This window comes from Sturnira hondurensis, unplaced genomic scaffold (assembly GCF_014824575.4).
Source record: "Sturnira hondurensis isolate 20B ecotype Veracruz unplaced genomic scaffold, ASM1482457v3 Scaffold0014384, whole genome shotgun sequence".
Taxonomy (NCBI): domain Eukaryota; kingdom Metazoa; phylum Chordata; class Mammalia; order Chiroptera; family Phyllostomidae; genus Sturnira; species Sturnira hondurensis.
Window position 1 is genome coordinate 26,380,156 of NW_028087015.1, and position 15,323 is coordinate 26,395,478.

General features: G+C 35.6%; 1 protein-coding gene across 7 annotated transcripts in view; it reads left to right on the forward strand.

Moving 5' to 3' along the window:
* The window catches only part of MON2 (MON2 regulator of endosome-to-Golgi trafficking), a 125,049-nt gene that overhangs the window by 36,168 nt on the left and 73,558 nt on the right, over positions 1-15,323 (forward strand). For all 7 annotated transcript variants that reach the window (XM_037063054.1, XM_037063056.1, XM_037063055.1 and 4 more), the window contains 3 exons: positions 310-407; positions 1,197-1,322; positions 5,188-5,382. In XM_037063054.1, coding sequence (XP_036918949.1) covers positions 310-407; positions 1,197-1,322; positions 5,188-5,382 — 419 coding nt within the window. The remainder of the gene's footprint in view (positions 1-309; positions 408-1,196; positions 1,323-5,187; positions 5,383-15,323) is intronic.

The following is a 15,323-nucleotide window of genomic DNA, read 5'->3' on the forward strand; positions in this document are numbered from 1 at the left end:
TCTATTACTCCCATCCCATCCCCCCCCCCCGTGCTCCCCCCTCTCATTTTATTTATTTTTAAAGATTTTACTTATTTTTAGAAAGGAAGGGAGAGAGAGAGGGAGAGAAACATCCTGTGGCTGCCTCTTACACTCCCCCTACTGGTTACCTGGCCTGCAACCCAGCTATGTGCCCTGACTGGGAATTGAACCAGTGACCCTTTGGCTTGCAGTCCGGCACTCAATCCACTGAGCCACACTAGCCAGGGCAATAATCCATTTATTAAAGGTCATTATAAAGCCCTAAAACCTCTTTTATTTTGATTGCAGATGTTATAGAACAACCAGTACTGGTCCAAGCAAATAGTAACAGAAGATCTGTCAGTACCCTCAAACCTTGTGCTAAAGATGCATATATGCTTTTCCAGGTATTTCAGTTAATAGAAGTAATTTTCATTATAGAATATAATTTTGAATTTTTATTTTGGAATTTTATATGTCTTTTTTTTTAAGGGTAAATTTTTTAAATTGTCAAATTTTAAAGTGTCAAAAGTAGTACTTCAAAAAAGTTTAAAACTTTAAAGAGCATTTATATAGGTAACTAACATAATAAAATGTTATGTTTCACTTTAAGGAAATAAGTTAAATATACAATTGGCAAATAGGTAAATTAAAGATGAGTAGACATAAAATAATTTCTTTAATAAGAAAATCTAAGTAATAAGTGGTCTACTTAATATAATTTGATATACAAATACTTGATTTTTGCATTATTTGTCATGAATAAATCTTTTAAGTAAAATAAAATTCATCTGTACTGAAAGTTTCATTGATTTTGATCAAAGGCCATGTTAACTGGATTTTTATTAAATGAACATTAGATTAACCATTTGTCTTTGTACTTTAGATATATTGTACAAATATATTATTTGTTTATTTGTATATTCTATATATTGTCAATAATTAAATGATTCATTTTTTTGTACTATATTGTTGATAGTTACGTGATTCTTTAAAAAGTTTTCTTACATAATCCAATTTGTCGAAATTTGAATTACCGATGCTTTGTTTCTAAAGAGTAATAAAACAACTAACAATTGTATAAGAAGAAATAACATTTAAAAATTTTATGAACTATGAGTTTGGAAAAGCATCTTTTATTCCAGCATATGAGTGTTTTCTTTATTTATTGTTTATTATTTGACTTATTTTCCCAGGACCTTTGTCAGTTGGTTAATGCTGATGCTCCTTACTGGCTAGTAGGCATGACAGAAATGACTCGAACATTTGGCCTTGAATTACTTGAGTCAGTCCTGAATGATTTTCCACAAGTCTTTTTACAAGTAAGCTACTTGTAGTATCTTGCAACAAAATTAATCTTTAATTTTTTTCACAGATTACCTAAATTATTGCATTAGCTTACTAACTGGTTTCTTTGCACCTGTACTAGCCCATTTCTGTTGTAGTTGCTTATCGTACCACATCCATAATGGTCTTTTAAAACAAGTCAGATCTCTTCAGTCTTTTGTAAACTTGTTTCTGTAAATGTCATTTTTGCCCAGAGTAAAAGAGGACGTCCTAGTAATGGTGTATGGAACCTTTAATGATCAGTCCCCAAAATTCTTTTGTCTTATCTTTTTTCAGTCTTCCCTATGCCATTACTTTTTAAAAGCACTCTGATTCTTGCTATTTCTTAAGTGATCCAGGTGGACTCTTGCTTCAGGCCTTTGTGCTGTTCTCTGGGTCCAGAATGCTTTTCTCCCATATGGCTTGTTCTATTACTTTTTTGAGGTCTTTGCTCAATGTTAAACTTAGCAGACAAAACGCCCCCAACCACTTTGTATAAAATGACAACTTTTTATTCATGCCAATATCCTTATCTTTCTCACTCCTCTTTATTTTTCTTTTCAGCAGTGTTACCTCCTGACATATATGTATTTGTACATTAAATTTCTCTCTTTCTCTATAGGAAAGTAAGCTGTATGAGGCAGGAAGTTCTCTGTTTTACAGATGCTTGTAAAAGTGCTTGGCATATGTCAGGTCTTTGATAAACATGAATGAATGAATGAATGAACAAATGAATGTGTTGGTAAATAAATCTAATTAGAAATTTTTGTACTTGGGATTGTGTTTCCTGATTTTGTAGGAAAAGATTTGAAAAATTGAAATTGATTTACATTTCAGATTTATTGTGCCCACACAATTCTTCACTCTGTTTTATTCTTTCTGTTGTAATGCAGGGGGTGGGGGGAAGAATTATTCTGTGTAAGATCCTAGAATTTACTCTTGTAAAGTTTTCATTGAGGGAGAAATATTTGTTTTCTTTCACACATCATTTACTCAATTCAACCAGAATTTACCAAACACTTAAAGAGTGTGCTGGTCTATGTGTTCTGTGCCAAGGATACAGAGATTAAATGACAGATAAAATTTTGGCCCTATGGTGATTAAAAGTCTAATTTGTAGGAAAATGTTAACTGAATGATAAGATGTGATGAATGCTGTGAGGGGAAAGTATAAAAACTGCTATGGGAATGAGTAACATAGCTACCGAACCTCGTAGGGAGTTGGTGATGAATCAAATATATGAAGCTTTTACCTGAAGGATGAGGAGTAGTTAGCTGGGAGAAATAGGTAGAATAGGAAAAGAATACTCCAGAGCACTGACCCTGAAAAAGGATCTGTGTCTAGACAATAAGCTCAATAAGGATAGGGACAAAATTAAACTTAACCCTGAACCCCTTTCCCTAGCACAGATTTTGATATATATTAAGCAGTAAGCCAGTAATTGCTGAATAAATCAATGAAATGTGGTAGATGAGGAAAAAGCCAGTTTTTTTCCATCTTCAAGATAAAAAATCAGAGAATTATATAACTTACTATACTTTATGAATCAAATATGACTTCTAGCTTTCTGGCTTAAGCAGTGAATTGCTTGCTAAGGTGGAATAAATCTGTGGGTAAAATTTTCATTACAAAGCATAAACTATTCAGTTTTAAACACACTTGGATACTTCAGAAAGAGATACTGCAGTGTATTAGTTGAATTTATGCATCTCGAGCTCAGGTTTTGGGCTGAAGTTATACAGTAAATTTAAATGTCAGTGGCCTATAGTAAGACATGGGAGTGAATAACATCACCCATGTTGATGGCATAGACTAAGAAGCCAGGGCCTGCTACTCTGGAGCTCTGAGGAATCTCAGTGTTAAATGGTTAGGCATAAAAGGATAAGACCGTAAAAGAGACCAAGAACATAAGGCCAAAAAGACGTGAGTGCATCTGAGACAGCGATACATATAAAACACAAAGGCAAAGAAAGCTTTGAGATGAACCAAGTAATCAGTTAAGTCAGGTGCTTTGGAGAGATCTGGTAAGATGAAGACTGTAAAGGCTAGGTTTCTTGGTCCACAGATATCATGATGAATGTAATGAGAATGATTTCAGTGAAGTTGGAGTGGTTCGTGGTGATTACAGAGGAAATCAGTTGTAATCAGTTGAATGGTGAGGGATAAAAGTGAATAGATAAGACTTTAAGAGTTGTCTGTAATATTCATAAATTAACCAATACATAAAATTATTTAGCAAAGTGTGAAAATGACCTTCAATATGCCATTAATTTTGGCAGTCAAAGAAACTAACTGTAGATATGAGCGTAGAATTTCAAATCACTAAACTCTTAAGATCCTATTTTGGGTGGAGAGAATTAGAAAGTACATTAAAATGAATATAAAAGTCTGGAAATAATGAATTTGAATTAAAAGTGACTAACTTAATTTTTCTCCAGGAAGTAAAATTATACAAGGCTTTTTATCGTATCCATATTTTTTCCTCAGATGAATCTGATTTTTCCCTCTGATCGTTTTCCTTGAATGAATCTGATTTTTTAAATACATTAAAAATTTTGTGATTTCTTGAAAAGATTTTATTTATTTATTTTTAGAGAGAGGGGAAGGAAAGGAGAAAGAGAGGGAGAGAAACATCAATGTGTGGTTGTCTCTCACACGCCCCCTACTGGGGACCTGACCCACAACCCAGGCTTGTGCCCTGCCTGGGAATCCTACTGGTGACCCTTTCGTTTGCAGGCCTGTGCTCAATCCACTGAGCTACATCAACCAGGGCAAAAAGTTTGTGATTCTGAGCAAAAAATTTTGTGGTTTTCCTCTGTGCCTTATTCTCTTTTTGTAAGATTAAAAGATTAGATTGAGCCCTGGCTGTTGTAGCTCAGTGGATTGAGCGTGGGCCTGGGAACCAGAGGATCATGGTTCAGTTTCCAGTCAGGGCACATACCTGGGTTGCAGGCAAGTTCCCAGCAGGGGACCCACCAGAGGCAACCATACATTGATATTCTCTCCCTCTCTCCTTCCCTTCCCCTCTAAAGATAAATAAATAAAATCTTAAAAAAATAAAAGATTAGAATGAATGATATTTTAGAATGAATGATATTTATGATTGAGTCTTTGTTCTTAGCCTCAACAACATTTGAATGACTAAAACAACAAAATAATATGCATTTGAGGTTAGACATTAAATGTCCACTGGGCCTTATATTGTCAGTAAAATGGTATTACTTACATAGGGAATTAACAGGTTAAGGGAGGTTTTCTGCTTACTATACCATGAGTATATATAAAACGTATGAAGTCTTTGCAAGATTTTTTTTAGATTAAAAAATTGTATTTTTATCAGCTTATTGTGTTCTGTATAAGGAGTCTAAGTAGAATCAAGTACTATGTTAATTAATGCATTCGTGCATGAATATAATTAGTTTTGCACAAAAGAATCAATAAATTGTATAGCCTTTTATATTTACTTTATTTATCAAGGTTTCTCTCAGCTTCCTATTTTAAAAGCTTTATCTGAGTTGGTGTAATTTATTTTCTTTCTTCTGTTCTTTATTTTTTTAATTGTTAGTGTCCTAAAATTGAAATTCCTAGCAACAAGCATCACTAAATCCAGTCATTAAATGTTTTCAATTTAGATTCTTAAAAAAAGAAACTATTGAAATATTGTCATTTTTCTTACACTTTTAAACAGCAATATTAATTTCAGAATTGCTTGTAAACAATAAAAAGTATAATAAATATATAATAGAGCTTAACTATACAGACTATTAAGAAGTTTTCTTTAACAGTGAAACTGTTTTAGCATTAAGTACAAACTAAGTTAATTACTTTTTTCTCCTTTTTAAAAATTTCTTTTGCAAATAGCACCAGGAATTTAGCTTCCTCTTGAAAGAAAGAGTATGTCCTCTTGTGATAAAGCTCTTTTCTCCAAATATAAAGTTCAGACAAGGTTCCAACACTTCATCTTCTCCAGCACCAGTTGAAAAACCATATTTTCCTATCTGCATGCGTTTGCTGAGAGTTGTATCTGTTCTGATTAAGCAATTTTACAGTCTTTTGGTAAGTGCAAATTTTCATATGCATTTTTGTGTGTAATTGCAGGCAGTGCTCTTTTTGAAGATGATCTGTTATAGTGTATATAACTGTTTCACTTTATTAAGCAGACTTTTCTGAGGTATTCTCTTCATAAAAGTATTCTTCTATAGGTATTCTCTGGGAGAGTATAAAAGTTCATTCTCTTCTTTCTTAAATCTTTCTATCAATATATTTATGTAGTATTTTTAATATACATTAAGGAGAGTCATGGCCTATTATCTGAAAGCAAATAATTTGATGAAAATTAAAATACAGTATCTTCAACTTACTCTGTTTTCATTTACACTATTTCATGTATATAAACAAATTAAGAAGTTAAAGATTTGGTGAACTCCAGGATTAGACATAAGTTTTGACTTCCAGTTCATATTGTACCTGTTTCACATAAATTTATGGGTGCAGAATATGTTGTGATATTTCTGATCATATTTGTATCAATATAATGGCTTACTCTTAAACATTTAAAAATATTTGTCAGAGAAAATTGTGTATTATATTTTTTAAATTTTATGGTTAGTCAGATTTAGCATTGTATAATTTTTTAGCATTTATATTTTTCATTTTAATTTACAAAAATAATTGGTTTATCACCCACTGTGAGCAGTGATCGTACTAAATGTTAGAGATAAGCAACATTACAAGCTAATGGGTAGTGTAGATAGTTTTTATACTAAATTCTAAGGAGAGCTCTTTAAAGTTTTTTCTATATTTACAGTATACTTGTTAGAAATTTTCTTTTCATATTCCAAATCCATTTACGTAAAATGAATCTAGAAAGAATCTTTATAAGCACTTATAGTATTTCTAGTCACACAGGATATATCTGTAATTCCTGTTGATGTATCTAATGCATTGTTTAGAAATATCTGTAGAAAATCAAATCATTTTACAATGTGTTGCTATTTAGGGATACTGTAAGTTACCAGGGTTTGGTGCCAAGGGTTTAATAGTCTTTTCGTATACTCAAAATTGTTGGGTGGGCACTTTTGTTCTACCAAAATTAACAATTTATAAATGAACTGTAGGTACATAAGTTTATGAACTTAGTTCATAGCTCCATCTTTCTCTGTAAAGATTAACTTTTTAAAAATTATAATCTATACTCCCTGTAATACATAAGGTACTTTATATAATTTCTAGTAATTATATTGATTTTAAAAACCAAGGTTTTGTTGTGTAATTATGTACAATTAAAATGGAGGAGAATAAGAAACCCAAAACACTAATTCAAAAAAATACAGACACCCCTATGTTCAAGGCAATGTTATTTACAATGGCCAAAATATGGAAGCAAACCAAGTGCCATCAGTAGATTAGTGAATTATAGTGGTGGTATATACACACAATGGAATATTGCTTGGTCATAAAAAGGAATGAAAGTTTACCATTTGCAACAGTATGGATGAACCTAAAGAGTATTGTGCTAGGTGAAATAACTCAGACATATGATTTCACTTAAATGTGTAATCTGAAGAACAAAACAAAATAGAATCAGACTCATAGATACAGAGAACACAGTTATGGTTGTGAGCAGGGAGCGAGGATTAGAGGGCTTGGTGAAAAAGGTGAAGAGATTAACAGCTACAAATTGGTAGTCACAAAATAGTCACAGAGATATAAAGTACAGCATAGGGAATGTAGTCAATAATATTATAATAGTTATGTATGATACTTGAAATATCAGGGTAGCACTTTGTAAAGTATATCATTATCTAACCACTATGCTGTATACCTGAAACTAAATAAAAAGTAATATTAAATATAAAATGTAATGGAAAAATATTTTTTTAATGGAGGAGAAATTCTGTGAGTCTTTACATTGAAAACTCTTAGAAACTTTTAAAGTTGAGTTAGAATTTGCTGAAAATAAATAAAAAATAGCTTAGTTTCTCCAAAGATTAAAAGCTTTTTTTCGGCTATTACACATGTCAGCTATTATATTTTCTGTATTATATTTATTTATAGTGTGTTTCATTACACAAAGAAACTTTTAAAACATGTAAATCAGAGTTACATCAGCAAGATGGTGGAATAGGAAGCTCCAGGCCATTTGTTTCCCGTGGAGACACTGATTTAACAGAGGTGTATATGTACCAGGTTGCGTTTGTGACAACTTCAGAAACCAGTTGAGAGAATACAGCACCCCATGCAAGTGCAAGGGCAAGAAAAGAGGGTCATTATAGTAGGTAGGAAAGCCCATTGCATTTACTTGCTATACCTCCTGCAATTCCTGGCACAGCACAGAACAAGCACAGCACAGCACAGGCATGATCAAGAGAAAGTTTGAAATTTATGGCTTCTCCTTCAGGTGGGAGAAAAAGGATAAAATGTGTAACCAACATTCTGACTTTTTGCAGTACTACCCAAGGGACTGGGTTTCGTTTTGGCTAATTCTTGGAGCACTGACAGGAAAGGTGGCAAGCACCCTTGAATGCTGGGGGCCTGTTGAAAACAAAGGCAAGCCCCAAGGCTTGGTACAGTACCACAGACTGCAATACTCCACACATACACCAGGGGAGCTCCTGAGTAGAAACAGGCAAACCTCTTGAGGTCTGAAATTATACATACAAACCCAGAGGAGACACATCAGCAGAAAAGGTTTGTGAGGATCCCAAAATTCTCTACCTGGATTGATTGGTGAAGATCTTTTCTGTATAAAACTAATCCATAAAGAATAACAGAGTTGACTGTATTCTCAAACACCCAATTTAAACAGAAAATGCTGCATACAAATAAAAGGGAAAACATGGTACAATCAAAGGAACAAAATAAATCTTCAGAAACTGGCCCTAAAGAAAGGGAACACCACTAGTTACCTGGAAAGAATTTAAAATAACTACCATAAAGATGCTCAGTGAGCTAAAAGGGAACACAGACAAATAAATGACATCAGGAAAATTGTGTATGAACAAAATGAGAATATTAACAAAATCATAGAAACTGTATTTTTAAAAAAGCCAATTCTGAAGCTAAAGAATACAGTAACAGTTGTGAAAAACTTACCAGATCAGGTCAACAGTGGACTGGATCAAGCAGAAGAAAGAATTGACAGATTTAAAGATTTGAAAGGGCATTGAAATTGTCAAGTCAGAGGAGCAAAAAGAAAAAAATTAAGAGACCCTAAGGGACTTATGGGAGCAGATCAATATATGCATGTCTAAGAGAAAAGAACTGTGATCTACTCATACAATACCTCTGACACCAGATGTGGAGATTTTTTTCCTGCACTTACCAACCTCTGACAGCTGCATATCCTACATTTCAATTCCATAAAAGTGGGTAACCAGGTAACCCAGAACTTCTGTCTAACTTGGTTACAAATGGGAGGTTCCTGTGATACTCTGGTTTAAATAATTTACTAAAGTGGTTCATAGAACCTAGGAAAACATTTTACTTGTTAGAGGCATACCCCTACCTTCTGAAGGTTTGTGTTAAGCTACTTCACTTTTCTGAGACCATACATTAGTGCCTGTTTTGGTTAACTGAAAGAAATATATAATGGATTTTTGATTTCATCAAAAATGTTGTTGCTGTACTAATGTTGGTCTTTTGTGAAAGCAAAATTGTGTGATACAAACTATTGGTAAGTAGGGGTACTCAATTTTACTCCATTTTGGCTTACTAATACTTTCTTAGGAATGCTCTACTTTAGATAGTGGGGGTAACCTGTATTGCTGATTTATTACAAAGGATATTTTAAAGAATACTGATAACCAGGCGGATGGAGAGGTACATAAGGTATAGTCTGGAAGGGTCCTGAAAGCTGGAGCTTTTGTCCTCATGAAGTTGAAGCGTGCCATCCTCCTAACATGTTGATATACTTGCCAACCTGGAAACTCCCCAAACTTCATACTTTTGGGATTTTTATGGAGGTTTTATCATGGAGGCATCAATTAACTCAATGTCCACTTCTCTCCCCAGAGAATTGGGGGTAGTCCTAAAAGTACTAATCTTCTAATCATGGCTTGGTCTTTGCGGTAAACACCCCTATCCTGGCTTCCACTGAAAGTTACCTCATTGGAACAAAAGATGCTCCGAACACCCAGGAGATCCAAGAGATTTAGGAGCTCTGCCAGATGCTCCTATCACTTAGGAAACTGCATTTTGGGTGATCTTTGTCAGGAATTGAACATCAAGGACCAAATATTAGAACCCTGTGTAAAAGGGTTTTAGGAGTTCTGTGTCTGGTGCAGAGATCTATCTGTATAATATCCTGTAATTTCAAGATGCATTAGGGAGACTAGGAGAGAAAGGGGCAGAGAGCCTATTTGAAGAAGTAATGGCTGAAAATTTCTCAAATTTGAGGAAGGAGAAATACAAATTCATGAAGCTTAAAAAATTCAAACTAGAGCCCTGGCTGGTGTGGCTCAGTGGGTTGAACACCAGTCTGCAAACCAAAGGGTTGTTGGTTCAATTCCCAGTCAGGGCACATGCCTGGGTTTCGGGCTACATCCCCAGTAGGAGGTGCGTGAGAGACAACCACACATTGATATTTCTCTCCCATTCTTCCTCCCTCCCTTCTCCTCTCTCTAAAATAAATAAATAAAATCTTTAAAAAAATTCAAACTAGAATTAATCCAAATAGGTTTATTCTAATACATAATCAAGCTGTCAGAAGTCACAAGAGTCTTTAAAGCAGCAAAAGAAAAGCAATTCTTCAAGTGCAAGGGCACTCTCAGAAGATACTAATCAGATTTCTCAGCAGAAATCTCTTCAGCCAGAAGGGAATGGAATGACATACTCAAAGTACTGGGGTGGGGAGGGGAGCGGTCATCTAAGAATATTATATTCAGCAAAACCTTCCTCCAAAAGTGAAGGTAAAATTAAGACTTCCCCAGATAAACAAAAACTAAGAGAGTTTATTGTCTGTGACTAGGCCAAATATATGTCACTTCCCTACTTATTGTATTTTGCTGCATATAGTATGCTTCGATGTATAATGTGGATCCATATTTTTGGCTCAAACTTCCAGGAAAATATTTTTTCTTTTAATTTTTTAGTTCAAATTTTTAATGTGTATTTAGAAACAGAACTGATTATTGTATTCCAAGGTATTGTTTTGTGTATGGATATCATTATTACTTTCTAGAGTTACACTTTTTTAAGCATTTTTAAAATTTAATATTGTTCAGGTACAGTTTTCTGTCTTTTACTCCCATCTCACCACCCCAGTGCTCCCCAGCTCCCTCCCATTTCCACCCCCCTTACTTTTTGACATGTGTCCTTTATACTTCTTCCTGTGTAGCTACACTTTTAATGCATAAACCTAAACCTAAATAAAAGAATTAGATACATTTCTATAGATAGAGAATTAGTACTACCCATGTATGATGTGTTTCCTTATTTTCCCCTCAAAATTTGGGCAAAAAGTGTTTATTATGCACAGCAAAATATGGTATTCCTTAAATATTATCAAAGTTGTCTTAGGAAGACATTTTTCTCTTCCCTCTCTAAAATGCTGCTTTAACTAATTAACATGAGGCTATAGAAAGAGAGGTCATTCCTCCTTTTTCTTTTTAAAAAAATTCTCAGCTGAGGATATGTTTATTGATTTTAGAACGGGGAGAGAGAGAAACATTGAGTGGTTACCTCCCACACACTCCCCAAGTGGGAATTGAACCAACAACTTAGGTATGTGCCCTGTGTGGTGATTGAACCTGCAGCCTTTTGGTGTATGTGCTGACACTCCACTCAACTGGGCCACCCTGCCAGGACCTCATGTTCCTTTTCGTTTCCACTAGTCAGTCATGGCAACCAAGTCTTCTGTTCTCGGCAATAATGTAACATGTTTACATCTTCATCATAACAAATGCAGAATTCACATTTTATTTCTGTTCCCAAACCAGGAATTGCCAGATTATCTTCTATTTTCATAAAACTTGGTGCTAAATTGTGTCCCCTCCAATACAGTGGTATTTGAGATGGGGTCTTTGGAAGATAATTAGGTTTATATGAGGTCAGGAGAGTAGGACCCTCATGGTGGGATTAGTTCCCTTACAGAAAGAGACACTGGAGACCTTGTGTTCTCTCCCTCTTCCTTGTGAGAACCAGTGCACTAGAGCACAACTTACTAAACCACTGGGGCATTCTAAATTTCCCTAGGCAATCTAGATATGTTAACAGTACTAACTTTTGAAGATTAGTTATCTTCAACTTTGAGCTACTTGATAAACAATATGCTGATGAATATTGCGGGGTAACAACTGTGGCAAACACAAGGCCCACAGGCCAAATCCAGCCCTCCACCTTGTTTTATCAGACCTGGCACCCCATTTCTACCTGGGGGCAGCACCAAGCTCTTGCTCAACTGTTAAGGAGTAGTTACATTTATACAGCCCTAAAATTACATTCAGCCCTTTGAAGGCAACTGAGAGGCTGATGTGGTCCCCGGTGAAAATGAGTTTGACACCCCTGCACTAGAGAATCAGCGTTCCTCCACAGTATTCATCAGCATACTGTGTTCTGTTGAGTAGCTCAGAGTTGAAGACAACTGCTCTTCAAAAGTTAGTACTGTTGACATATCTAGATTGCCTAGAGGAAGTTAGAATGTCCCAGCCAATTAGGTACAGATGAAACATCAACTGAACCATAGTCTTACCCTTTCTAACATCTAAGCTAGATTCTTCTCTGCCGGCTGAATTGCTTAGGCTTTGTGCCCAGATATCTTTTTAAGGAAGATATTTTTAAGGGATTTATGAAACATAATTATAACTGATGAGCCATCAATTATATCATCACATTTGTATTTTACTTCCACTCTAAAGGAAATAGAGCAGTTTAAAAGACCTAGTATATCTCTTCTCTGAATTTGACTTACTGCTTCTGAAAAGGAATAAAAGGGGCTAAATTGACTTGTCCAACCTCATTTTCTAATGCACATATATTTCTCCAACGGAAGATCTTATCACTAGTAATGCCATGACTCCTGCCTTTAAATATTCCACCTGCTTCCTTCAACCTCTCATAGACCAACAGTTATCTTATATACATGAGTCCTTATTAGGCATTTAATAGTATTTCCACCAGGATGACTTTGACTCATCTTAAATATCCATTATTTATTGACTGTTATCCAGTAGCAAAGGACTATAAAAATTCAGAAACATTCATCACCCTTCATGCTAGTGTATAATGGAGTTCGTGAAGTATCTTCATACCACAATTGGAGTTAAGCCATAGGTACTAAACTTGATACCTGTTTCCCTATGACTGCAACCTCTAGGGGGAAAGGTTTAAGAGTTGCAAAATAGGGTTCTTTCATTGATGCCCTTGAGAACAATTCAGTGTCCTCAACACTAGTTCTCTGATTAGACTTTCACACTTGGCAAGAAGGAAGGGAGAGCAAAGTTCTAGACTTCAGGAAACGAGCTCTCTCTTTTACTCAGATCACAGTATTTCAGTGGCTATAGCATAAATTGAGTAATTATTTGATTTGAATTGGAGTCACTCTGTCAGAAGAGATGATGCACTCTTTAAGGCAAATTTTGTAAGGTTAGTAATTTCTTTGGCTGTGATACACTTAATGATTCTGAGAGCCTTTGTTTTCTGGACTGAAAACCTAACTGATAAGCTGTCAATTATATCACCTTGCTTATATTTCACTTCCACTCTAAAGCAAATAGAGTACAATTTGAAAGACCTACTAATGTAAAATTCTCTCATATATATAACTGTTGCCCATGATTCTTTAAGAGTTATTCACCAAAAGAGGGTAATTTCATTTAAAAAAATTATGCATTCTGGCCCTGGCTGGTGTAGCTCAGTGGATTGAGCACAGGCCTGCGAACTAGAGGATCGCAGTTCGATTCCCAGTCAGGGCACATGCCTGGGTTGCAGGCCAGTTCCCTGCAGGCCAACTCCCAGCAGGGGACACACAGGAGGCAACCATACATTGATGTTTCTCTCCCTCTCCCCTTCCCCTCTAAAGGTAAATAAATAAATAAAATCTTTAAAAAAAAAAAAAAAAATTATGCATTCTGTATTTGCATGCCACTTTGTTTGAAAACATATTTTTCTCATATTATTTCTCAGGAAGGTGTAGGTCCTTTAAAAGAAGGTTACCTAGCTTGTTGTCATCCACAAAGTTGGTGTTTACAAAAGCTGAGCCATCCGACTTCGGATCTGCTTGTCAACTACATCATGTTTAGGACAGTGACAAACCTTATGACTTCCCCAGTCAGAGCAGTCTAAGGATAAAGTTGGTTTAATTATCCCTCATTCTTTATCCTCATGATAATGTCCTACTTTTAAGCATCCATTTCAAAATATGGAAAGGTGTTAAAAATGACGAATTGCTGCCCTGGCTGGTATGGCTCAGTGGATTGAGTGCCAGCCTGTGAACCAAAAGGTTGCTGGTTCAGTTCCCAGGCAGGGCACATGTCTGGGTTTCAGGCCTGGTCCTCAACAGAGGGCCTTTGGGAGGCAACCAGTCTGTTGCTGTGCATTGTTTCTCCCTCAGTCTTTCTCTTGCCCTTCCCCTCTCTCCGTAAATAAAATCTTTTTAAAAAGATTACCAACTGCTAAGACTTTGGGCTAAAATTCTGAGGGCTATATAGAGCCCTTCATCCCAAAGAAGCTAAATACACATTCTTTTCAAGTGCACATGGAACATTTTCACATGATAGGACACAAAACGAGTCTCAAAAAATTCAGGAAAATAGAAATCATACCAAGCATTTTCTCTGATCACGAGGGACTGAAATTGGAAACTAACCCCACAGGAAAAAACCAAAACACCCAAAATCATGGAGACTGAATGGTATGCTATTAAACAACGAATGGGTCAAGATTGAAATTAGGGAAGAAATAAAAAAGTTTCTGGAAACAAATGAAAATGAACTCACCACAACCCAAAACTTATGGGACACAGTGAAGGCAGTCCTGAGAGGAAAGTTCATAGCGATACAGGCTTACTTAAAGAAGATAGAAACATTTCAAACAAACAACCTAACCCGACGCCTGCAAGAACTCGAGGAACAACAAAGACAGCCCAGAGCAAGTAGAAGGAAGGAAATAACCAAGATCAGAGCAGAATTAAATGACATAGAGACTAAAAGCACAATTCTAAGGATCAGTGAATCTAGGAGTTCGTTTTTTCAAAAGATAAATAAAATAGACAAGCCTTTAAGCAGGCTCATCAAGAAAAGAAGAGAGAGGACCCAAATAAACACAATCAGAAATGAAAGAGGAGAGATTACAACTGATACTGCAGAAATAGAAGGGATTGTAAGAAATTACTATGCAGAACTGTATGCCAAGAAATTTGAAAACCTAGGTGAAATGGACAAATTTCTAGAAAAATATAATCTTCCAAAACTCGATGAAAAAGAAACAGAAAACCTGAACAGGCCAATAACAGCAGATGAAATTGAAGCAGTAATCAAAAAACTCCCATCACACAAAAGCCCTGGACCAGATGGTTTCACAGGAGAATTCTACAAAACTTTGAAGGAAGAGCTAACCCCTATTCTTCACAGACTATTTCAGAAAATCCAAAAGTAGGGAAAACTCCCCAACTCTTTTTATGAAGCCAGCATCACCCTAATTCCAAAGCCAGATAGAGAACTATGAGAACCTCACACAGTTCTCCCAACCATCATCAGCGGCCCCGTTATATTTTCCTGTCTCATTGACAGTTTGACATCTCTTTCCTTTCAAAGGTAATTTTAGTTTGGGAAAAGTCAGAAGTTGTAGGGCACCTTATCTGGGCTCTAGGGGGGGGCAGGTGACTTGATGTTTCCCAAAAAAACTGTAGGAGAGGTGATTCATGTGTGGGCATGTTGTCCTCATGAAGCTGCCAGTCACCAGTTGCCCATAGCTGCAACCTTCTGAATCATCTGAATAGTTTCCATGGAGGAATGTTCAAACCTAATGCAAAATTTGATGCAGATTTTTTGGCTGTACTT